General features: G+C 47.4%; 1 protein-coding gene across 1 annotated transcript; it reads right to left on the bottom strand.

The window, feature by feature from the left end:
• Positions 1-606: 606 nt before the first annotated feature.
• On the bottom strand, positions 607-25,415 carry LOC135054995 (glutathione S-transferase P 1-like). The gene is made up of 7 exons (XM_063958533.1): positions 25,312-25,415; positions 17,184-17,219; positions 15,766-15,872; positions 2,038-2,125; positions 1,682-1,785; positions 1,490-1,597; positions 607-1,003 (listed from the first exon to the last, which is right to left on the bottom strand). Coding segments are annotated over exons 1-7 (633 nt in total). The 5' UTR covers positions 25,313-25,415; the 3' UTR covers positions 607-814.
• Positions 25,416-25,796: the final 381 nt, after the last annotated feature.

Below are 25,796 nucleotides of genomic sequence, written 5' to 3'. Positions count from 1 at the left end.
ATAGACGCTGTGCACATGCAGTGTCAATTCACTGCTGTTCTGCCAAGCAGTGGCACTAGCCTCCCAACTGCGGGGCACTGCGTGACAGTCCAAAAAAAAAAAAACGTGACTGTCCAAAAAAATTGGGACAGTTGGGATGTATGTTACTGGAACAGTTAAAGATGCAATTGTATATAAAACTATAGCTGTCAGCCATGATTCCTGCAATGCTGTGAGCTGTCCCCACCCTCTCATTTTGTCCCCTTCTGACACTCTTCTTTCTGAGCCAAAAATAATCCATTTAAAATGAAATCCATGGTGTTTTAATTGCTGACCTGGGTTGAGCTAAAAACGAGCCAACCCTGCAATAACCCGGGTTGAAAGTGTAGTGTAAAACAGGTTTGACCCGGGTTCAAAATACTGGGTCGGACCTTGGTTTGCATTGTGAAAGGGGTATTTTAGCCATTTGCCACAAATTTCATTGATTCTAGTTTGTTGGATGTGAACACCTGATCAGTGACATTCTATGAATGCATTGTTGCAGCCAAGATTTCCTGGAAATAGCGATGAAAAGTTTGCAAGAATGAAATTTGCCAATTGTCTAAAAACAATACACATTTTGAGCCATGACCTTTAAACCCACTTTATTACCATTACAAGTAATACTCCATTTTCAGTACAGATGTCAATATACATAATTCACACTGTATTAAAGGGACAATTCTATATTAGCTACATGGGCGGCCATAGTTGACACCAGGTACCACAGAATCTGTTGATTTCTACATTTATGAGCCACTGACATTCTAGAATTCTTCACTCTGCCTTCGATTAATTACTGCTTGCCGTTGCCATTGATTTTTCTATTCTTGTGTGCATCACTGGAGAGATAGGCTGCAAGTTTAGGACGGCTGCTGACACGGGTGACATAGGCAGAGAGCAGAGGAAAGCCCGAAAGACAGTCTGGAGCCAATACAAGATGGTTGCGCAGAATATCCACCAAGTTATAGTCCACAAAGGAAATCTGAAAAGATATTACCACAGTAAGTTGGGGGGACAACCATCACTAGTGATAGAAATAGAAATTTGTAGCAGTTTAATGAAGTGTGAGCATCTAGTTTTTATATCCTTTTATAAAGAGTGCCACAGTAAGTTACCTTACAGTTCCATTGTAACTTAGCCATTTACAGTAATGTAAGCAATAAATGAACAGATTTCATGTACTGGAACTAAGACTAAGGGGAAGATGGGGAGGTGTTTGGGGAGAGAAGTAACCTCCACACTGGACTCTTTCCCCAGCTGGTTCTGACTTGGTTTTGAGCACCTGTTCACTCACCCCATAATACCCTGACCCTTAAGAGGTATGGGAGAAAGTGCTATTTAAATTCCTAACCCCCAAACAAAACCCCCAATAACCACACCCTAAAACTGCATACTAGATGGGTGAGTTTAGTTAATGGATTGATTATGTCATCTACTATACAACCACAGTGTCCCAACCAGTTCTCACCTCAGCTCCTACAGTAAAGCCTTTACCACCATTGTTGTTACTAAGGATTTTCTCAAAGTGACCAAAGTCATTAGGCAGAGCCTTAATGTAATCCGCCTTCCCATCATCCTAAAGAGGGAAACAAGAGTAATCAGGAGTAAGCAGCGTTTGGTACATACATTACCCAGGTATTACCAAGATGGTCATACTCACATAGTTCTGGTAGATCAGACGCAGGTATTTCAGCCTGAGATCTTCCACCCCATCGTTTACCATGTCTATGAGCGTTGCCTCGTCTGAATTTTTGCCATAGAGACCTGAAACATTAAAATTGGTGACACTGGTGCAGCAAAGTATAGAGATCTAGTGGGGTGGGGAGAAGAGGTATCAAAAGCTGAGAAAGTAGAAAAGTTGACCACTGCAAACAGTCTGCTTGCAAGTCATTTTATAGACTGATCAAGGATAGCTGGAAGCTCATTGGTTGTGGGCAACTTCTCCACTATCTCACAAAGTTTTGCTCTCCCCCAGTGTGCATCATGTATCTCATGAAGGAGGGAAAATAGTCATACCATGATTCCTGCCAAGGTAGCGCAAGATTGCATTTGACTGGTACAGCGTGAGATCACCATTTTTGAAAGCTGGAAGTTGACCAAACACCTGTGAGGAAAAAGATAATTAGCATCGATTATAGAGATCCAGGCAATCAGATGTGAAGAAAATAAGAATTTACTTACCGATAATTCTATTTCTCATAGTCCGTAGTGGATGCTGGGGACTCCGTAAGGACCATGGGGAATAGCGGCTCTGCAGGAGACTGGGCACATCTAAAGAAAGCTTTAGGACTATCTGGTGTGCACTGGCTCCTCCCCCTATGACCCTCCTCCAAGCCTCAGTTAGGATACTGTGCCCGGACGAGCGTACACAATAAGGAAGGATTTTGAATCCCGGGTAAGACTCATACCAGCCACACCAATCACACCGTATAACCTGTGATCTGAACCCAGTTAACAGCATGATAACAGAGGAGCTTCTGAAAGATGGCTCACAACAATAATAACCCGATTTTTGTAACAATAACTATGTACAAGTATTGCAGACAATCCGCACTTGGGATGGGCGCCCAGCATCCACTACGGACTATGAGAAATAGAATTATCGGTAAGTAAATTCTTATTTTCTCTAACGTCCTAAGTGGATGCTGGGGACTCCGTAAGGACCATGGGGATTATACCAAAGCTCCCAAACGGGCGGGAGAGTGCGGATGACTCTGCAGCACCAAATGAGAGAACTCCAGGTCCTCCTCAGCCAGGATATCAATTTTGTAGAATTTTACAAACGTATTTGCTCCTGACCAAGTAGCTGCTCGGCAAAGTTGTAAAGCCGAGACCCCTCGGGCAGCCGCCCAAGATGAGCCCACCTTCCTTGTGGAGTGGGCATTTACAGATTTTTGGCTGTGGCAGGCCTGCCACAGAATGTGCAAGCTGAATTGTACTACAAATCCAACGAGCAATAGTCTGCTTAGAAGCAGGAGCACCCAGCTTGTTGGGTGCACACAGGATAAACAGCGAGTCAGATTTCCTGACTCCAGCCGTCCTGGAAACATATTTTCAGGGCACTGACAACGTCTAGCAACTTGGAGGCCTCCAAGTCCCTAGTAGCCGCAGGCACCACCAATAGGTTGGTTCAGGTGAGACGCTGAAACCACCTTGGGGAGAAACTGAGGACGAGTCCTCAATTCCGCCCTGTCCGAATGGAAAATCAGATAAGGGCTTTTTCAGGATAAAGCCGCCAATTCTGACACGCGCCTGGCCCAGGCCAGGGCCAACAGCATGACCACTTTCCATGTGAGATATTTTAACTCCACAGATTTAAGTGGTTCAAACCAATGTGACTTTTGGAACCCAAAACTACATTGAGATCCCAAAGTGCCACTGGAGGCACAAAAGGAGGCTGTATATGCAGTACCCCTTTTACAAACGTCTGAACTTCAGGGACTGAAGCTAGTTCTTTTTGGAAGAAAATTGACAGGGCCGAAATTTGAACCTTAATGGACCCCAATTTCAGGCCCATAGACACTCCTGTTTGCAGGAAATGTAGGAATCGACCCAGTTGAATTTCCTCCGTCGGGCCTTACTGGCCTCGCACCACGCAACATATTTTCGCCAATTGCGGTGATAATGTTTTTGCGGTTACATCCTTCCTGGCTTTGATCAGGATAGGGATGACTTCATCCGGAATGCCTTTTTTCCGTCAGGATCCGGCTTTCAACCGCCATGCCGTCAAACGCAGCCGCGGTAAGTCTTGGAACAGACAGGGTCCTTGCTGGAGCAGGTCCCTTCTTAGAGGTAGAGGCCACGGATCCTCCGTGAGCATCTCTTGAAGTTCCGGTTACCAAGTCCTTCTTGGCCAATCCGGAACCACGAATATAGTGCTTACTCCTCTCCATCTTATCAATCTCAGTACCTTGGGTATGAGAGGCAGAGGAGGGAACACATACCCTGACTGGTACACCCACGGTGTTACCAGAGCGTCTACAGCTTATTGCCTGAGGGTCCCTGGACCTGGCGCAATACCTGTCGAGTTTTTAATCATGTGGAAGACTTCTGGGTGAAGTCCCCACTCTCCCGGGTGGAGGTCGTGCTGAGGAAGTCTGCTTCCCAGTTGTCCACTCCCGGAATGAATACTGCTGACAGTGCTATCACATGATTTTCCGCCCAGCGAAGAATCCTTGCAGCTTCTGCCATTGCCCTCCTGCTTCTTGTGCCACCCTGTCTGTTTACGTGGGTGACTGCCGTGATGTTGTCCGACTGGATCAACACCGGCTGACCTTGAAGCAGAGGTCTTGCTAAGCTTAGAGCATTGTAAATGTCCCTTAGCTTCAGGATATTTATGTGAAGTGATGTCTCCAGGCTTGACCATAAGCCCTGGATATTCCTTCCGTGTGTGACTGCTCCCCAGCCTCGCAGGCTGGCATCAGTGGTCACCAGGACCCAGTCCTGAATGCCTAATCTGCGGCCCTCTAGAAGATGAGCACTCTGCAACCACCACAGGAGGGACACCCTTGTCCTTGGTGACAGGGTTATCCGCTGATGCATCTGAAGACGCGATCCGGACCATTTGTCCAGCAGGTCCCACTGGAAAGTTCTTGCGTGGAATCTGCCGAATGGGATTGCTTCGTAGGAAGCCACCATTTTACCCAGAACCCTTGTGCATTGATGCACTGAGACTTGGCTCGGTTTTAGGAGGTTCCTGACTAGCTCGGATAACTCCCTGGCTTTCTCCTCCGGGAGAAACACCTTTTTCTGGACTGTGTCCAGGATCATCCCTAGGAACAGAAGACACGTCGTCGGAACCAGGTGCGATTTTGGAATATTGAGAATCCAATCGTGCTGCCGCAACACTACCTGAGATAGTGCTACACCGACCTCCAACTGTTCCCTGGATCTTACCCTTATCAGGGAATTGTCCAAGGAAGGGATAACTAAAATTCACTTCCTTCGAAGGAATATCATCATTTCGGCCATTACCTTGGTAAAGACCCGGGGTGCCGTGTACCATCCATACGGCAGCGTCTGAACTGATAGTGACAGTTCTGTACCATAAACCTGAGGTACCCTTGGTGAGAAGGGTAAATTTTGACATGAAGGTAAGCATCCTTGATGTCCCGAGACATCATGTAGTCCCCTTCTTCCAGGTTCGCAATCACTGCTCTGAGTGACTCAATCTTGAATTTGAACCTCTGTACGTAAGTGTTCAAAGATTTTAGATTTAGAATCGGTCTCACCGAGCCGTCCGGCTTCGGTATCACAACAGTGTGGAATAATACCCCGTTCCCTGTTGCAGGAGGGGTATCTTGATTATCACCTGCTGGGAATACAGCTTGTGAATGGTTTCCAAAACTGTCTCCCTGTCAGAAGGAGACATCGGTAAAGCCGACTTTAGGAAACGGCGAGGGGGAGACGTCTCGAATTCTAATTTGTACCCCTGAGTTATCACCTGAAGGATCCAGGGGTCTACTTGCGAGTGAGCCCACTGCGCGCTGAAATTCATTGAGACCGGCCCCCCACCGTGCCTGATTCTGCTTGTAAAGCCCCAGCGTATACTGAGGGCTTGGCAGAGGCGGGAGAGGGTTTCTGTTCCTGGGAACTGGCTGATTTCTGCAGCCTTTTTCCTCTCCCTCTGTCACGGGGCAGAAATGAGGAACCTTTTGCCCGCTTGTCCACGAAAAGACTGCGCCTGATAATACGGCGTCTTCTCATGTTGAGAGGCGACCTAGGGTACAAACGTGGAATTCCCAGCTGTTGCCGTGGCCACGAGGTCTGAAAGACCGACCCCAAATAACTCCTCCCTTAATAAAGCAATACTTCCAAATGCCGTTTGGAATACGCATCACCTGACGTGTCCATAACCCTCTACTGGTAGAAATGGACAACGCGCTTAGACTTGATGCCAGTCGGCAAATATTCCGCTGTGCATCACGCATATATAAAAATGCATCTTTTAAATGCTCTATAGGCAAAAATATACTGTCCCTATCTAGGGTATCAATATTTTCAGTCAGGGAATCCGACCACGCCAACCCAGCACTGCACATCCAGGCTGAGGCGATTGCTGGTCGCAGTATAACAGCAGTATGTGTGTAAATACCATTTAGGATACCCTCCTGCTTTCTATCAGCAGGATCCTTAAGGGCGGCCATCTCAGGCGAAGGTAGAGCCCTTACAAGCGTGTGAGCGCTTTATCCCCCCTAGGGGGTGTTTCCCAACGCACCCTAACCTCTGGCGGGAAAGGATATAATGCCAATAACATTTTAGAAATTATCCGTCGTTATCGGGGGAAACCCACGCATCATCACACACCTCATTTAATTTCTCAGATTCAGGAAAACTACAGGTAGTTTTTCCTCACCGAACATAATACCCCTTTTTTGGTGGTACTCGTATTATCAGAAATGTGTAAAACATTTTTCATTGCCTCAATCATGTAACGTGTGGCCCTACTGGAAGTCACATTCGTCTCTTCACCGTCGACACTGGAGTCAGTATCCATGTCGGCGTCTATATCTGCCATCTGAGGTAACGGGCGCTTTAGAGCCCCTGACGGCCTATGAGACGTCTGGACAGGCACAAGCTGAGTAGCCGGCTGTCTCATGTCAACCACTGTCTTTTATACAGAGCTGACACTGTCACGTAATTCCTTCCAACAGTTCATCCACTCAGGTGTCGACCCCCTAGGGGGTGACATCACTATTACAGGCAATCTGCTCCGTCTCCACATCATTTTTCTCCTCATACATGTCGACACAAAAGTACCGACATACAGCACACACACAGGGAATGCTCTGATAGAGGACAGGACCCCACTAGCCCTTTGGGGAGACAGAGGGAGAGTTTGCCAGCACACACCAGAGCGCTATATATATATATATATATATATATATATATATATACACACACATACATACAGGGATAACCTTATATAAGTGTTTTTCCCCTTATAGCTGCTGTATAGTTAATACTGCGCCTAATTAGTGCCCCCCTCTCTTTTTTTAACCCTTTCTGTAGTGTAGCGACTGCAGGGGAGAGACAGGGAGCTTCCCTCCAACGGAGCTGTGAGGGAAAATGGCGCCAGTGTGCTGAGGAGATAGGCTCCGCCCCTTTTTCGCGGACTTTTCTCCTGCTTTTTTTATGGATTCTGGCAGGGGTTAAATGCATCCATATAGCCCAGGAGCTATATGTGATGCATTTTTTTGCCATCCAAGGTGTTTTTATTGCGTCTCAGGGCGCCCCCCCCCCCCAGCGCCCTGCACCCTCAGTGACCGAAGTGTGAAGTGTGCTGAGAGCAATGGCGCACAGCTGCAGTGCTGTGCGCTACCTTGTTGAAGACAGGACGTCTTCTGCCGCCGATTTTCCGGACCTCTTCTGCCTTCTGGCCGGCGGCGCGGCTCTGGGACCCATCCAAGCTGGGCCTGTGATCGTCCCTCTGGAGCTAATGTCCAGTAGCCTAAGAAGCCCAATCCACTCTGCACGCAGGTGAGTTCGCTTCTTCTCCCCTTAGTCCCTCGATGCAGTGAGCCTGTTGCCAGCAGGTCTCACTGAAAATAAAAAACCTAATCTAAAACTTTCACTAAGAAGCTCAGGAGAGCCCCTAGTGTGCACCCTTCTCGTTCGGGCACAGAGATCTAACTGAGGCTTGGAGGAGGGTCATAGGGGGAGGAGCCAGTGCACACCAGATAGTCCTAAAGCTTTCTTTAGATGTGCCCAGTCTCCTGCGGAGCCGCTATTCCCCATGGTCCTTACGGAGTCCCCAGCATCCACTTAGGACGTTAGAGAAATGGATATACAATTAAACATGGAGTTTCTCTGTAAAGCATTTTTGAAGACCTCAAATACCCAGCTGGATTGTGGTAAATGCACATTAGAGAATGAGCTGAGTCAATCTGACAAGGGGATTAGTGGGAGATGTACTAAGCAGTGATACAAGTGTAGAAGTGAGCTAGTGGAGAAGTTGCCCATGGCAACCAATCAGCATTGATTTAACATTTATAATTTGCATAGTATATAAGTATACAGTGCAGCTGATTGGAGAAGTTGACCATGGAATCCACTTTTATCACTGCTTGGTACATCTCCCCCACAATCTAATACAACTGTAAAGATGCATATACACTGGGCGTTTGTCTAGCAAGGATATCTGGGCTGATCATTGCTCAGTGCACAGTGATTTTCCCCCTGCCCAGCGATGTCAGCAGGGGTGAACGGCTTTCCATAGCAGGACGCTATGGAAAGCCACCCACCTCGCCGTTCCTTTGCTGGTGATGCCAGCAGATGAATGGCGGCAGCCAGCAGTGAAACAGGGACGCGCATCAGCGCCGGGGCATACACACTGGGTGGTTTTGAGCTGAAAGCAGCTCAAAACACCAAAAGAGAGTTGCTTTCAGCTCAAAGTTGCCCAGCGAGTATGTGCCTTAAGTCATAGAGATCCATATACATGTGAAAATTGACTAAACAAATGCAAGACAAGAATTTAAAATGGCAAAACCAGTTAAATGAACATTTAACCCTCTGGCCAGGGGATACAGGAAGCAACCACAGACATTTTATATTGCACACGTGTTCCACAGCACTGTACAAAGGCTAACCCTAATGCATAAGCAGGACACAAGTAACAATGAGCACTATAGACCTCAGTACACAATACATAATAGTAAACAGCTAAGGCAGGACATAAAAATTGATGGCGACACTAGTAACTTAAGAGCTGGTGGAAGGGATAAGCTGTTGCAGGTATGCAGAATTCTGGGAAACAGTCAGGGTGTGGGTGAGGGCTGCAAATTAAGTGCAAAAGAGGGCCAAGTGAAAAGTAGGGAGGAGGACCTTGTTCCTAGGAGCTTACTGTACCTCTAAGGGGAGGGGAGACCACCAGACGACATGAGGATCATATACAGTAACAATGTCATGGACTGGTCACTGCCACAGACTGAGGTCCGTGTAAGTGAGCAAATGGACCCCTACACACACACACACACACAAACCTTCTAAGTAGTGGCAAAGTGTACACTTTGAGAAATGCCCATAGCAACCAGCTTCTATTCTAGAATGTACTTGAATGCCATTTAGAAAATGGCTGTTTGCTATGGGCAACTAGTCCCTCTGTAGAAGATCTGATTATTTTCCCTCAATCAGAAGACAGCTGGAGTTAAGCCCTACACACTGGCCGATTTGTTAGAAAGATATGAACGATCTCGTTCATAAATAAACAAGAACTCGTTCATATCTTTCAGTGTGGAGACTCCAGCGATGAACGATGTGCGGCCCTGCGCTCGTTCATCGCTGGTCCCCCGTCGGCTGTGCATGCAGGCCAATATGGACGATCTCGTCCATATTTGCCTGCACTTCAATGGAGCCGCGTGACGGGGGGAGTGAAGAAACTTCACTGACCCCCCCCCCCTCACCGGGTTGCTCGTCGGTCATAACCGCCGCCGGGCGGGTCGGCCAGTGTGTAGGGCCCCTAAACCTAAGGCTAGCTGCTCCCTAGTCTATGCTACACACATGGCCAGATAGGGAATTAGAATGCCCAATTATGTTGTTTTGTAGTCATTACAGCTGTCCCAAGTATTAAAATAGTCATATTGTGAACTGAAGGTACAGTTTATGATTAGCTACAATAGATTATAGGGATTAATTTTGAAAATTATATTACAGATCGTACCAGTATGGCATTAGCATCTGGCTATATGTTCATTAGAAAATAAAAAAGTAGGCTGGAAAAATGTTTAAATGCACAACTAATTTTTCCAGTAGACTCAAGTCTAAACCAACAGTCATCTATAAACCTTTCAGTAAAAACCCCATCATTTCCTTCAGTATTTATATTTGGTGTGGGGTGTTATCAGATGGCACTCATACCTCTGCAAACATATTTAAACACAATTATATACTCATTATACCAGGCGCTCTAAAATGTGTAAATTGAGGTCAGTCACAACTAAAAATATACAGCTCCCATAGGTATTCTGCAGTACCACTTGTGCTACAAAAGTTAATTTAAGAACAAAGGAAGAGCATAAACACTCAGTTAAAAATAAGAATTTACTCACCGGTAATTCTATTTCTCGTAGTCCGTAGTGGATGCTGGGGACTCCGTCAGGACCATGGGGAATAGCGGCTCCGCAGGAGACAGGGCACAAAATTTAAAAGTTTGACCACTAGGTGGTATGTACTGGCTCCTCCCCCTATGACCCTCCTCCAAGCCTCAGTTAGGATACTGTGCCCGGACGAGCGTACACAATAAGGAAGGATTTTGAATCCCGGGTAAGACTCATACCAGCCACACCAATCACACCGTACAACTTGTGATCTGAACCCAGTTAACAGCATGATAACAGAAGGAGCCTCTGAAAAGATGGCTCACAACAATAAACAACCCGATTTTTTTGTAACAATAACTATGTACAAGTATTGCAGACAATCCGCACTTGGGATGGGCGCCCAGCATCCACTACGGACTACGAGAAATAGAATTACCGGTGAGTAAATTCTTATTTTCTCTGACGTCCTAGTGGATGCTGGGGACTCCGTCAGGACCATGGGGATTATACCAAAGCTCCCAAACGGGCGGGAGAGTGCAGATGACTCTGCAGCACCGAATGAGAGAACTCCAGGTCCTCCTTAGCCAGGGTATCAAATTTGTAGAATTTTACAAACGTGTTCTCCCCTGACCACGTAGCTGCTCGGCAGAGTTGTAATGCCGAGACCCCTCGGGCAGCCGCCCAAGATGAGCCCACCTTCCTTGTGGAGTGGGCATTGACAGATTTAGGCTGTGGCAAGCCTGCCACAGAATGTGCCAGTTGAATTGTGCTACAAATCCAACGAGCAATCGTTTGCTTAGAAGCAGGAGCACCCAGCTTGTTGGGTGCATACAGTATAAACAGCGAGTCAGATTTTCTGACTCCAGCCGTCCTTGAAATATATATTTTCAATGCCCCGACAACGTCCAGCAACTTGGAATCCTCCAAATCGGTAGTAGCCGCAGGCACCACAATAGGCTGGTTCAGGTGAAACGCTGAAACCACCTTAGGCAGAAAGTGAGGACGCGTCCGCAGTTCTGCCCTGTCCGAATGGAAAATCAGATATGGGCTTTTATACGATAAAGCCGCCAATTCTGACACTCTCCTGGCTGAAGCCAGGGCCAGTAGCATGGTTACTTTCCATGTAAGATATTTCAAATCCACAGATTTGAGTGGCTCAAACCAATGGGATTTGAGAAAATCCAAAACTACATTAAGATCCCACGGAGCCACTGGAGGCACAACCGGGGGCTGTATATGTAGTACTCCTTTTACAAAAGTCTGGACTTCAGGAACTGAAGCCAATTCTTTCTGGAAGAAAATCGACAGGGCCGAAATTTGAACCTTAATGGACCCTAATTTGAGGCCCATAGACAATCCTGTTTGCAGGAAATGTAGGAATCGACCCAGTTGAAATTCCTCCGTCTGGGCCTTCCTGGCCTCACACCACGCAACATATTTTCTCCAAATGCGGTGATAATGTTGTGCAGTCACCTCCTTCCTGGCTTTTACCAGGGTAGGGATGACCTCTTCCGGAATGCCTTTTTCCCTTAGAATTCGGCGTTCAACCGCCATGCCGTCAAACGCAGCAAGTCTTGGAATAGACACGGTCCCTGCTGAAGCAGGTCCCGTCTTAGAGGTAGAGGCCACGGATCTTCCGTGAGCATCTCCTGAAATTCCGGGTACCAAGTTCTTCTTGGCCAATCCGGAGCCACGAGTATCGTTCTTACTCCCCTTTGCCGTATAATTCTCAGTACTTTTGGTATGAGAGGCAGGAGGAGGAAACACATACACTGACTGGAACACCCACGGTGTTACCAGAGCGTCCACAGCTATTGCCTGAGGGTCTCTTGACCTGGCGCAATACCTGTCCAGTTTTTTGTTGAGGCGGGATGCCATCATATCCACCTTTGGTTTTTCCCAACGGTTCACAATCATGTGGAAGACTTCTGGATGAAGTCCCCACTCTCCCGGGTGTAGATAGTGTCTGCTGAGGAAGTCCGCTTCCCAGTTGTCCACTCCCGGAATGAACACTGCTGACAGTGCTATCACATGATCTTCCGCCCAGCGAAGAATCCTTGCAGCTTCTGCCATTGCCCTCCTGCTTCTTGTGCCGCCCTGTCTGTTTACGTGGGCGACTGCCGTGATGTTGTCCGACTGGATCAACACCGGCTGACCCTGAAGCAGGGGTTTTGCCAGGCTTAGAGCATTGTAAATCGCTCTTAGCTCCAGTATATTTATGTGAAGAGACATCTCCAGGCTTGACCACACTCCCTGGAAGTTTCTTCCCTGTGTGACCGCTCCCCAGCCTCTCAGACTGGCATCCGTGGTCACCAGGACCCAGTCCTGTATGCCGAATCTGCGGCCCTCTAACAGATGAGCACTCTGCAACCACCACAGAAGAGACACCCTTGTCCGTGGAGACAAAGTTATCCGCTGATGCATCTGCAGATGCGATCCGGACCATTTGTCCAGCAGATCCCACTGAAAAGTTCGTGCGTGGAATCTGCCGAATGGAATCGCTTCGTAAGAAGCCACCATTTTTCCCAGGACTCTTGTGCATTGATGCACAGACACTTTTCCTGGTTTTAGGAGGTTCCTGACAAGTTCGGATAACTCCCTGGCTTTCTCCTCCGGAAGAAACACCTTTTTCTGAACCGTGTCCAGCATCATTCCCAGGAACAGCAGACGTGTCGTCGGGGTCAATTGAGATTTTGGAAAATTCAGAATCCACCCGTGCTGTTGCAGCACTACTTGGGTTAGTGCTACTACGTCCCCCAGCTGTTCTCTGGACCTTGCCCTTATCAGGAGATCGTCCAAGTAAGGGATAATTAATACGCCTTTTCTTCGCAGAAGAAACATCATTTCGGCCATTACCTTGGTAAAGACCCGAGGTGCCGTGGACAATCCAAACGGCAGCGTCTGAAACGGATGACAGTTTTGCACCACGAACCTGAGGTACCCTTGATGTGAAGGGCAAATTGGGACATGCAGGTAAGCATCCTTGATGTCCAGGGACACCATAAAGTCCCCTTCTTCCAGATTCGCTATCACTGCTCTGAGTGACTCCATCTTGAACTTGAATTTTTGTATGTACAGGTTCAAAGATTTCAGATTTAGAATAGGTCTTACCGAGCCGTCCGGCTTCGGTACCACAAATAGTGTGGAATAATACCCCTTTCCCTGTTGTAGGAGGGGTACCTTGACTATCACCTGCTGAGAATACAGCTTGTGAATGGCTTCCAATACCGTCGCCCTGTCTGAGGGAGACGTTGGCAAAGCAGACTTTAGGAACCGGCGAGGGGGAGACTTCTCGAATTCCAACCTGTAACCCTGAGATACTACCTGCAGGATCCAGGGGTCCACCTGTGAGTGAGCCCACTGTGCGCTGAAATTCTTGAGTCGACCCCCCACCGCCCCTGAGTCCGCTTGTAAAGCCCCAACGTCATGCTGAGGGCTTTGCAGAAGCCGGGGAGGGCTTCTGCTCCTGGGAGGGAGCTGCTTGGTGCACTCTTACCCTTTCCTTTGCCTCGGGGCAGATATGACTGTCCTTTTGCCCGCTTGTTCTTATAGGAACGAAAGGACTGTGGCTGAAAAGACGGTGTCTTTTTCTGTTGGGAGGGGACCTGAGGTAAAAAGGTGGATTTCCCGGCTGTTGCCGTGGCCACCAAATCCGATAGACCGACCCCAAATAATTCCTCCCCTTTATACGGCAATACTTCCATATGCCGTTTGGAATCCGCATCACCTGACCACTGTCGCGTCCATAAACTTCTTCTGGCAGATATGGACATCGCACTTACTCTCGATGCCAGAGTGCAAATATCCCTCTGAGCATCTCGCATATAAAGAAAAGCATCCTTTAATTGCTATAAAGTCAATAAAATACTGTCCCTATCCAGGGTATCAATATTTTCAGTCAGGGAATCCGACCAAACCACCCCAGCACTGCACATCCATGCAGAGGCGATGGCTGGTCGCAGTATAACACCAGTATGAGTATATACTTTTCAGGGTAGTTTCCAGCCTCCTATCAGCTGGATCCTTGAGGGCGGCCGTTTCAGGAGACGGTAACGCCACTTGTTTTGATAAGCGTGTGAGTGCCTTATCCACCCTCGGGGGTGTTTCCCAGCGCGCCCTAACCTCTGGCGGGAAAGGATATAATGCCAATAACTTCTTTGAAATTAGCAGTTTTCTATCGGGGTTAACCCACGCTTCATCACACACTTCATTCAATTCCTCTGATTCAGGAAAAACTACAGGTAGTTTTCAGACCCCACATAATACCCCTTTTTGTGGTACTTGCAGTATCAGAGATATGCAAAGCCTCCTTCATTGCCGTGATCATATAACGTGTGGCCCTACTGGAAAATACGTTTGTTTCTTCACCGTCGACACTAGATTCGGTGTCCGTGTCTGGGTCTGTGTCGACCGACTGAGGTAAAGGGCGTTTTACAGCCCCTGACGGTGTCTGAGACGCCTGGACAGGTACTAACTGGTTTGCCGGCCATCTCATGTCGTCAACTGATTTTTGTAACGTGCTGACATTATCACGTAATTCCATAAACAAAGCCATCCATTCCGGTGTCGACTCCCTAGGGGGTGACATCACCATTACCGGCAATTGCTCCGCCCCCACACCAACATCGTCCTCATACATGTCGACACACATGTACCGACACAGCAGACACACAGGGAATGCTCTTATCGAAGACAGGACCCCACTAGCCCTTTGGGGAGACAGAGGGAGAGTTTGCCAGCACACACCCAAGCGCTATAAATATATAGGAACAACCCTACAGAAGTGTTGTTTCCTTTATAGCAGCTTAATATATCAATATCGCCAAAAAAGTGCCCCCCCTCTCTGTTTTTTTACCCTGTTTCTGTAGTGCAGTGCAGGGGAGAGTCCTGGGAGCCTTCCTCGCAGCGGAGCTGTGCAGGAAAATGGCGCTGAGGAGATAGGCCCTGCCCCCTATTTCGGCGGGCTCTTCTCCCGGTGTTTGTGAGACCTGGCAGGGGTTAAATACATCCATATAGCCCCAGGGGCTATATGTGATGTATTTTTAGCCAGAACAAGGTATTATCATTGCTGCCCAGGGCGCCCCCCCCCAGCGCCCTGCACCCTCAGTGACCGCTGGTGTGAAGTGTGCTGACAACAATGGCGCACAGCTGCAGTGCTGTGCGCTACCTCATGAAGACTAAAAAGTCTTCTGCCGCCGGTTTCTGGACCTCTTCACTTTTCGGCATCTGCAAGGGGGTCGGCGGCGCGGCTCCGGGACCGGACTCCATGGCTGGGCCTGTGTTCGATCCCTCTGGAGCTAATGGTGTCCAGTAGCCTAAGAAGCCAATCCATCCTGCACGCAGGTGAGTTCACTTCTTCTCCCCTAAGTCCCTCGTTGCAGTGAGCCTGTTGCCAGCAGGACTCACTGAAAATAAAAAACCTAATTACTTTTTCTAAGCAGCTCTTTAGGAGAGCCACCTAGATTGCACCCTGCTCGGACGGGCACAAAAACCTAACTAAGGCTTGGAGGAGGGTCATAGGGGGAGGAGCCAGTGCACACCACCTAGTCCTAAAGCTTTTATTTTTGTGCCCTGTCTCCTGCGGAGCCGCTAATCCCCATGGTCCTGACGGAGTCCCAGCATCCACTAGGACGTCAGAGAAATAGAAGTCACTGATACATACACTAGTAGTCATTATGTGACAGTATCTTGTTCTTTGTAAACTTACTGCTTGTTTTTTCAGGTCCCCTTTCATCCAGTTATCAAAGGTCACCACCTCTTCCTTCCAGTCCAAGCCCTGGTCTGCCAAGAGCATCCGCATGGCTTCACAGCGACCTGGGAAAGATCAATAACCATCAAGTAATATATTGGTGTTTGGCCATGAGTGGATGTGGAATCTATGGTAAGCTAATTTCATTTAAAACCTCTGTATGGTTCATACAGAAACAATTCCACATTCCAGGATGTCATGTAAAATAGTTTAATTTTTTAAGCCACAACTGAGACAGCAAACATAGTATACTAGATAAATACAGAGAAGGACAATTTGATTGGTGCTGAAAGCAGTCACCATCTGACCCCTTGTGTACATGTAAAGGGATGCTATAGAATACCTCATTTCTGGGCGATTTAATGAGTGGGCACAACTGCATGGCGTGCCCGATACTTTAGAAGGTGGCCTTGTTGACTACATGTATTTGTTCCAAGACAGGGACCAGCAAATTTGTAACACCCAAGATGACATTATAAATTGTTTCCTCCCCAGTCTAGGATATGGGGGAATCAGTCAGGGAAATAGCAAGACTGCGTAGCTACATTGTATTATAGGTTTGCCCCTTTAAAGACAAACGAGACATGCCCTCACCAACTACCATCTCATAGGACTATTGAAATGCTTCAGATTCTAGTCCCAAAACCTGCAAATACTTCACCATACAGTCTCCCAGGATTTGCAGCTATTAGGGCTTGGTTCCACAGGGTCACATGTTTGGCCTTATGCCTAGAGGTACTAAGTCACCTGAGCTCAAGCAGGCCTATCCTTAAAACCATGACTAATGGCGGACTTTGGTAGACTCTACAACCTGTATATTATTTGGGCATGAAAGCCAGCCGCACTTAGAGACATGGTCATACACTCAGTTTCCATTAAACCTTACCACAGCTCTGAAGAGAGGAGCTGGTTTTAATCACCAATCGAACAAAGTTCTAGACATTAGACACTTTGACAGGTGCGACACTGTATAGCAACAGTCAGGATGCTGGCAGTCATGACAGACACTGGCATCCCAGAGTTCATTATCCCGTGTAATACCCTCCTCCCAAGTGCAGACTATCCTCACTTTCCCTGCAGCCAGAACCTAGGACTCCACAGCATACGTATGTTCGTGATGTCAGCGGTAAGGACTCACAGTATTTTGAGCACTAGCATCCCTCTTCGACAAGCGTAAAACAGAACACATGTACCAACAGTCCTTAATAGCTTTGCATGTTTTAACAGTAATGGGGAAGTTTACTTCATAATTTGTTCCCAATCTCCAGTCCAAACATAGGAGCAAGCTTTTAAAGAGGTATTGGTGGGATACTCTTCTCACCACATTAAAATTAGAAAGACAGAAGCAAGCGACATGGGTGGACCTTGTTACTTACCATTGACATCAAAATAGATTATTGTGTAGTTAGGCACTGAAAAAAGGAAGAACAGAAAATGTAAGCTGAAATAAGCAGTACAATCACTTTGACAGGACAGATCCTACATATTTATATATTTGAGATATCGGATAAGAGGATCCATCAACCTATGTGGGGCCTCTAACGCATGTTTAGTTTCACCAATTGAAGTACACACAACACAAAATCATGTGTAGTAAGTATACCATGTAGCCAGGAAGTTTAACACTGATGTTTCACATATGGAGACTATTTGCATACAAACATTTGAGATTTTTTTTTTTTTTTTTTTTTACTAGACTGACAGTTTAGAGCCATCACCTGGTGGTTAAAGCTTTTATTGCAAAATCCATAAACCAGCAGCTAGATTGTCAGGTCTCTAGCGCAAGATTAATTAATGACCACTCTTCCATCATTTTAAACTATCTACTGCCATTTATGTCCTTCTGAAATGGATTCAGTATGGGATACAGGCAGTCAGGAGACTGACACCGGAATCCCAAAAGTAAGCGCAGAGTCCCCTTGCCACCACCCGAAGGGGAATAGAACAGTGTGGCGAGCAAAGCTCACCATCGGGCCCAAATCACAGCAAGAGCAGTGTGCCCACAAGGGAGAATACCAGGCTTTTGTTGGGATTCTGGGCGCTGGCATTTACACACCTGTCAGGATTCCAGCATCAGGATCCCGACAGGCAGTATATTGACCACAGAGAATCAAAAAGGGCAGTTACTGAAGTGAGGTTTTACAAAACCCACATGATTTCAGAGCACCAGTTCTGAAACTAGCAACGTAAACTTTACTTGCATACACAAAATAATAAAAATATGCACTAATGGCAAGAAAGGGTGTGGATCATTGAGTTGACCACTATTGGTCATGAGGTAAACATGGAAAGAAGGTTGACACTATTTTTTTGGTTGTCATTTTCTTTGTAAAGTGACAGAGAACCCAAATTAGTGCATAGTGTCCTCTCACATGGCTTTGGTCACAGGTTACCATTTCCAATCATGGATAGTAAAGTAAGGGAGTGGAAAAAAAAAAAAAAAAAAAAATAGATTTTACTCACCGGTAAATCTATTTCTCGTAGTCCGTAGTGGATGCTGGGGACTCCGTAAGGACCATGGGGAATAGACGGGCTCCGCAGGAGACTGGGCACTCTAAGAAAGAATTAGGACTACTGGTGTGCACTGGCTCCTCCCTCTATGCCCCTCCTCCAGACCTCAGTTAAGGAAACTGTGCCCGGAAGAGCTGACATTACAAGGAAAGGATTTTGGAATCCAGGGTAAGACTCATACCAGCCACACCGTATAACTTGTTATAACATACCCAGTTAACAGTATCAACAACAGAGCATCAAACAAACGGATGCCCACATAACCCTTTGAGCAATAACTATATACACGTATTGCAGAAGAAGTCCGCACTTGGGACGGGCGCCCAGCATCCACTACAGACTACGAGAAATAGATTTACCGGTGAGTAAAATCTTATTTTCTCTAACGTCCTAGTGGATGCTGGGGACTCCGTAAGGACCATGGGGATTATACCAAAGCTCCCAAACGGGCGGGAGAGTGTGGATGACTCTGCAGCACCAAATGGGCAAACACAAGGTCCTCCTCAGCCAGGGTATCAAACTTGTAGAATTTTGCAAAAGTGTTTGAACCCGACCAAGTAGCTGCTCGGCAAAGCTATAATGCCGAGACCCCTCGGGCAGCCGCCCAAGAAGAGACCACTTTCCTTGTGGAATGGGCTTTTACCGATTTTGAATGCGGCAATCCAGCCACAGAATGAGCCTGCTGAATCATGTTACAGATCCAGCGAGCAATAGTTTGCTTTGAAGCAGGAGCACCCAGCTTGTTGGATGCATACAGGATAAACAGCGACTCAGTTTTCCTGACTCCATAAATCTTCAAAGCCCTGACTACATCAAGTAACTTGGAATCTTCCAAGTCACGAGTAGCCACAGGCACCACGATAGGTTGGTTCAAATGAAAAGATGACAACACCTTCGGCAGAAATTGCGGAGGAGTCCGTAATTCTGCCCTGTCCATATGGAAAACCAGATAGGGGCTTTTACATGACAAAGCCGCCAATTCTGACACACGCCTAGCCGAAGCTAAGGCCAATAGCATGACCACTTTACACGTGAGATATTTTAACTCAACGGTCTTAAGTGGCTCAAACCAGTGAGATTTCAGGAAACTCAACACCACGTTAAGATCCCAAGGTGCCACAAAAGGGGGCTGAATATGCAGCACTCCCTATACAACGTCTGGACTTCAGGAAGAGAAGTCAGATCTTTTTGAAAGAAAATGGATAAGGCCGAAATCTGGACCCTAATGGAACCCAATTACAGGCCCAATGTCACTCCCGACTGTAGGAAGTGAAGGAAATGGCCCAGCTGGAATTCCTCCGTAGGGGCATTCCTGGCCTCACACCAAGCAACATTTTTTTTTCCGCCATATACGGTGATAATGTTTAGCCGTCACCTCCTTCCTAGCCTTTATCAGTGTAGGAATAACCTCATCCGGAATGCCTTTTTCTGCCAGGATCCGGCGTTCAACCGCCATGCCAACAAACGCAGCCGCGGTAAGTCTTGGAACAGACATGGCCCCTGCTGCAACTAGTCCAGTCTGAGAGGCAGAGGCTATGGGTCCTCTGAACATTTCTTGCAGATCTGGATACCAAGTCCTTCTTGGCCAATCCGGAACAATGAGTATTGTTCTCACTCCTCCTTTTCCTATGATTCTTAGCACCTTTGTTATGAGAGGAAGAGGAGGAAACACAAACCGACTGGAACACCCACAGTGTCACTAATGCGTCTACAGCAATCGCCTGAGGGTCTCTTAACCTGGCGCAATCTCTGTAGCTGTTTCCACCTGTGGCAGTTCCCACCGACTTGCAATCTGCGTGAAGACTCCTTGATGAAGTCCCCACTCTCCCGTGTGGGGGTCGTGCCAGCTGAGGAAGACTGCTTCCCAGTTGTCCACTCCCGGAATGAACACTGCTCACAGTGCTCTTACGCGATTCTCCGCCCATCGAAGAATTCTGGTGGCTTCCGCCATCGCCACTCTGCTCCTTGTGCCGCCTTGGCGGGTCACATGAGCCACTGCTGTGATGTTGTCTGACTGAATCAGCACCGATTTGTCGCGAAGCAGGTTCTCCGCTTGACTTAAGGCGTTGCATATGGCCCTTAATTCCAGAATATTGATGTGAAGGCAAGTCTCCTGACTTGACCACCGCCCTTGGAAATTTCTTCCCTGTGTGACTGCCCCCACCGTCGGAGGCTTGCATCTGTGGTCACCAGGACCCAGTCCTGAATGCCGAATCTGCGACCTTCTAGAAGGTGAGCACTCTGCAGCCACCACAGGAGAGACACCCTGGCCCTGGGGGATAGGGTGATTAACCGATGCATCTGAAGATGTGATCCGAACCACTAGTCCAGTAAGTTCCATTGGAAGGTCCTCGCATGGAACCTGCCAAGGGGAATGGCCTCGTATGATGCCACCATCCTTCCCAGGACTCGAGTGCAGTGATGCACTGACACCTGTTTTGGTTTTAATAGATTTCTGACCAGTGTCACGAGCTCCTGAGCTCTCTCTATCGGGAGATAAACCCTTTTCTGGTCTGTCTAGGATCATGCCTAGAAGAGGCAGATGAGCTGTAGGAACGAACTGCGACTTTGGAATACATAGAATCCAGCCGTGTTGCCGTTACACTTCCAGAGAAAGTGATACGCTGTTCAGCAACTGCTCTCTTGATCTCGCTTTTATGAGGAGATCGACCAAGTACATGATAATCGTGACACCTTGCTTCCGCAGGAGCACCATCATTTCCGCCATTACCTTGGTGAATATTCTCGGGGCCGTGGACAGACCAAACTGCAACGTCTGGAATTAGTAATGACAATCCTGTACCACAAATCTGAGGTACTCCTGATGAGGTGGATAAATGGGGACATGCAGGTATGCATCCTTTATGTCCAGAGACACCATAAAATCCCCCTCCTCCAGGCTTGCGATGACCGCTCTGAGCGATTCCATCTTGAACTTGAACCTTTTCAGGTATATGTTCAGGGATTTTAAATTCAATATGGGTCTGACCGAACCGTCCGGTTTCGGTACCACAAACATTGTCGAATAGTAACCCTTTCCCTGTTGGAGGGGAACCTTTACCACCACCTGCTGGAGATACAATTTGTGAATTGCAGCTAACACTATTTCCCTCTCTATGGGGGAAGCTGGCATGGCCGATTTGAGGTAACGGTGAGGGGGCATCACTTCGAATTCCAGCTTGTATCCCCGAGACACAATCTCTATAACCCAGGGATCCACCTGTGAGTGAACCCACTTGTGGCTGAAATTTTGGAGACGCGCCCCCACCGGGCCTGGCTCCGCCTGTGGAGCCCCAGCGTCTTGCGGTGGATTTAGTGGAAGCCGTGGAGGACTTCTGTTCCTGGGAACTAGCTGTATTGTGCAGCTTTTCCTTTACCCTGGCTTGAAAGGACGCACCTCGGACTTTCTTGCTTTTGTGATCAAAAGGACTGCATTTGGTAATACGGTGCTTTCTTAGGTTGTGAGGGAATATATCACAAAAAAATTGACTTTCCAGCCGTAGCTGTGGAGACCAGGTCCGAGAGACCGTCCCCAAACAATTCCTCACCCTTGTAAGGTAAAACCTCCATGTGCCTTTGAGTCAGCATCGCCTGTCCATTGCCGAGTCCACAGGACCCTTCTGGCATATCGACATTGCATTTATTCTAGAGCCCAGTAGGCTAATGTCTCTTTGGGCATCTCTCATATATAGGACAGCATCTTTTATATGCCCCAGGGTCAGTAATATAGTATCCTTGTCCAAGGTATCAAGTTACTCAGATAAGGTATCTGTCCATGCTGCTATAGCACTACACATCCAGGCCGACGCAATTGCCGGCCTTAGTAGGGTACCTGAATGTGTATAAATGGACTTCAGGATACCCTCCTGCTTTCTATCCGCAGCATCTTTTAGGGTGGCCGTATCCTGTGACGGCAGGGATACCCTCTTGGATAAGCGTGTTAAAGCTTTGTCTATCCTAGGGGAGGATTCCCAGCGTAACCTGTCCGTTGGCGGGTAAGGATACGCCATAAGCATTCGTTTGGAAATCTGCAGTTTTCTATCTGGAGATTCCCAAGCTTTTTCACATAACTCATTTAACTTATGTGAAGGGGGAAAGGTCACCTCTTGCCTTTTTTCCCCATACATATAAACCCTCTTGTCAGGGACTGGGGTTTCCTCTGATGTGCAACACATCCTTCATTGCTATAATCATGTAGCGGATGGCTTTAGCCATTTTAGGCTGCAACTTTGCACCATTGACACTGGAGTCAGAATCAGTGTCGATACCTGTCAACAATTTGGGATAGTGGGCGCTTCAGAGACCCCGACGGCCTCTGCGCTGTAGTATCAGGCATGGGTTGAGACCCCGACTGTCCCAAGGCTTCAGCTTTATCCAACCTTTTATGCAAGGAATTATCATTTAAAACCTTCCACATATCCATCCAATCGGGTGTCGGCGCCGCCCCCACATTCATTTGTACCCGCTCCGTTTCCACATAGCCTTCCTCGTCAAACATGCCGACACAAGCGTACCGACACCACACACACAGGGGATGCTCTATTTGAAGACAGTTCCCCCACAAGGCCTTTTGGAGACAGTATGCCAGCACACACCCCAGTGCTATATGACCCAGGAATCACAGTAACTTAGTGTTAACTAAGTAGCTGCTGTATATACTGTTTTTGCACCAAATTGATGTGCCCCCCCTCTCTTTTTACCCTCTTTCTACCGTGATTCTGCAGGGGAGAGCCTGGGGAGCTTCCTCTCAGCGGAGCTGTGGAGAGAAAATGGCGCTGGTGAATGCTGAGGAAGAAGCCCCGCCTCCTCAGCGGCGGGCTTCTGTCCCGCATTTTGTGTGTAAAATAATGGCAGGGGCTCATGCATATATACAGTGCCCAACTGTATATATGCTGCTTTTTGCCAAGCGGTTACCAATTGCTGCCCAGGCCTCCCCCCCTGCGCCCTACAGTGACCAGAGTGTGTGGGTTTAGTGTGGGAGCAATGGCACACGGCTGCAGTGCTGTGCGCTACCTCATATGAAGACAGGAGTCTTCTGCCGCCGATTTCGAAGTCTTCTTGCTTCTCACGCCGGCTTCTGTCTTCTGGCTCTGCGAGGGGGACGGCGGCGTGGCTCCAGGATCGGACGACCAAGGGTGCGTTCCTGTGTACGATCCCTCTGGAGCTAATGGTGTCCAGTAGCCTAAGAAGCAGGACCTATCTTCAGTGAGTAGGGCTGCTTCTCTCCCCTCAGTCCCACGTAGCAGAGAGTCTGTTGCCAGCAGATCTCTGAAAATAAAAAATCCTAACAAAATACTCTTTTTAGCAAGCTCAGGAGAGCTCACTAAGGTGCACCCAGCTCATCTGGGCACAGATTCAAACTGAGGTCTGGAGGAGGGACATAGAGGGAGGAGCCAGTGCACACCAGTATCCTAATTCTTTCTTAAAGTGCCCCGTCTCCTGCGGAGCCCGTCTATTCCCCATGGTCCTTGCGGAGTCCCCAGCATCCACTAGGACGTTAGAGAAATAGAGCATTAAAATGGGCACAGGCACCAGATCTTATCATTTTGACTAGTCAGCTGTAGTTGTGCCTTGGGCAACAAATTTGATACTTGAAATCCATAGAGGGTAGCCCCCTACATTTAACTCTTGTGCAAGCTATTAAAGTCAATAAAATTAGTACCTGTGCCCACTTCACTGCCCTATTTCTTGCAGCAGGGCATAGTTAGCCATGTCTTCTGGCTGACCTTGGCAATGCCTTCTAGTTGGCACTGTTGCAACGACAACAAAAGCACCCGAATCAGGCATACATACTGCTCAGTGTTCAGATATGCCCGTAAATTACAAAATCGGGCCAATATTGGTGTGTGTACCCAGCCTAAGGAGCCTGTATGGAAAGTGTGATTACAACCCTTTTAAATGCATATACAGTATAGCCGATTAGGTCTAGATTGAGGTCTGGTTTGTTTTATAAGGAGCTTCCAATCTAAGCTGTAAAGGGATATCAAAACCTTTACTTCCTTATATATGCAGAAGCATCTGTGTTTCACCATAAAGTGGGTGTTTTGACAGTATAGGGGGCAGGCCATATTTGCACACAACTCATGAGCTGGGAGGTATGCACGTTCCCTTGGAGGTTCAACTTAAAGTTATTTATTAAGCTCAAACATTTACTGAATGGAGTAAAATTAATGTTAGCAAAGTCATTACATACAAAAGCTACAAGCTCACTTGGGGTGGGGGGGATTTAACTTTTGCAGCTTACTTTCTTTTAAGCTACTAGTAACACAACCATGCACCTTTGTACATTGCAACAGAGAAACCAGATTTACTGGTCCAAACCAGAGTGTAACTTGCCCTATAGCTACACTTGCCATACTATCCCTTTAACACAGAACACTCAATTAACACAGTACACTCATGAATTACACAGGTTCAGTGGCTGGCTTAAACTCTGCATTTCACCTAGTTTTAATCAGCCACAGAACCTGTGTAATTTATGAGTTTACTAGGTATAGGAAAGCCTACCTAGAACAGATGGATAATACCACACTTTAAAGATTAGCACTATAAACAGATATGTTGAGGTACTGGAAGGCATTTTAAACTACATTAGAAGTGGGGGGAGGGAGGGAACCCACACATTTTACAGATCATGTCTTGCCAGTATATTAAGGAGCAACAATAATGTTCTGCAACCTCATTAAGTTATTCATGTGTGCAGAAGCTGCCAAGCAACAAGTGCAGCAATAACTCAAGCCAATATGTGGCCAGTTTTATTAGGCATAAATTCTCCTGTAGCAGAAACGTGATCCTGAAAAGGCAACACTCCCACAGAGACCAACAGATATTTATCAAACTATTACAACAGCATTGTCTGACAGAGTGCAACACAGGAGTAATAAGGAAATAAAACACAATATAGTTATATACAATACAGGAACCCACCAGACACACATACTACTAGCAAGCAATAACTGGGCAGCCCGATCCCGGGAAGAAAGAGACTCTTACTTTTGCTGGTGTGATGATGGAGACAAACGCAGCAGCACAGAATCAGATGCAGACAGAGAGACAGCTAGGCCAAACCTTCTCTTTTATACGTTGTGTGGCGTGATAGGGTCGGGGGCCTATGAGGTGTCACTCCCCCGACCCGTGGGCGTGCATATCCACAGGGGGTCATCAAAAGGGGAGTAGGATGTCATGTGACTATCTCACTGACAGTGGCCGGTGCTGAGTGCAGATATTGGCCCTCATTCCGAGTTGATCGGTCGCAAGGCGAATTTAGCAGAGTTACACACGCTAAGCCGCCGCCTACTGGGAGTGAATCTTAGCTTCTTAAAATTGCGACCGATGTATTCGCAATATTGCGATTACTAACTACTTAGCAGTTTCAGAGTAGCTCCAGACTTACTCTGCCTGTGCGATCAGTTCAGTGCTTGTCGTTCCTGGTTGACGTCACAAACACACCCAGCGTTCGCCCAGGCACTCCCACCGTT

Source organism: Pseudophryne corroboree, chromosome 3 (assembly GCF_028390025.1).
Source record: "Pseudophryne corroboree isolate aPseCor3 chromosome 3, aPseCor3.hap2, whole genome shotgun sequence".
NCBI lineage: Eukaryota > Metazoa > Chordata > Amphibia > Anura > Myobatrachidae > Pseudophryne > Pseudophryne corroboree.
Note: the sequence above shows the minus strand (reverse complement) of the source record. Positions and strands in the feature narration are given on the sequence as shown.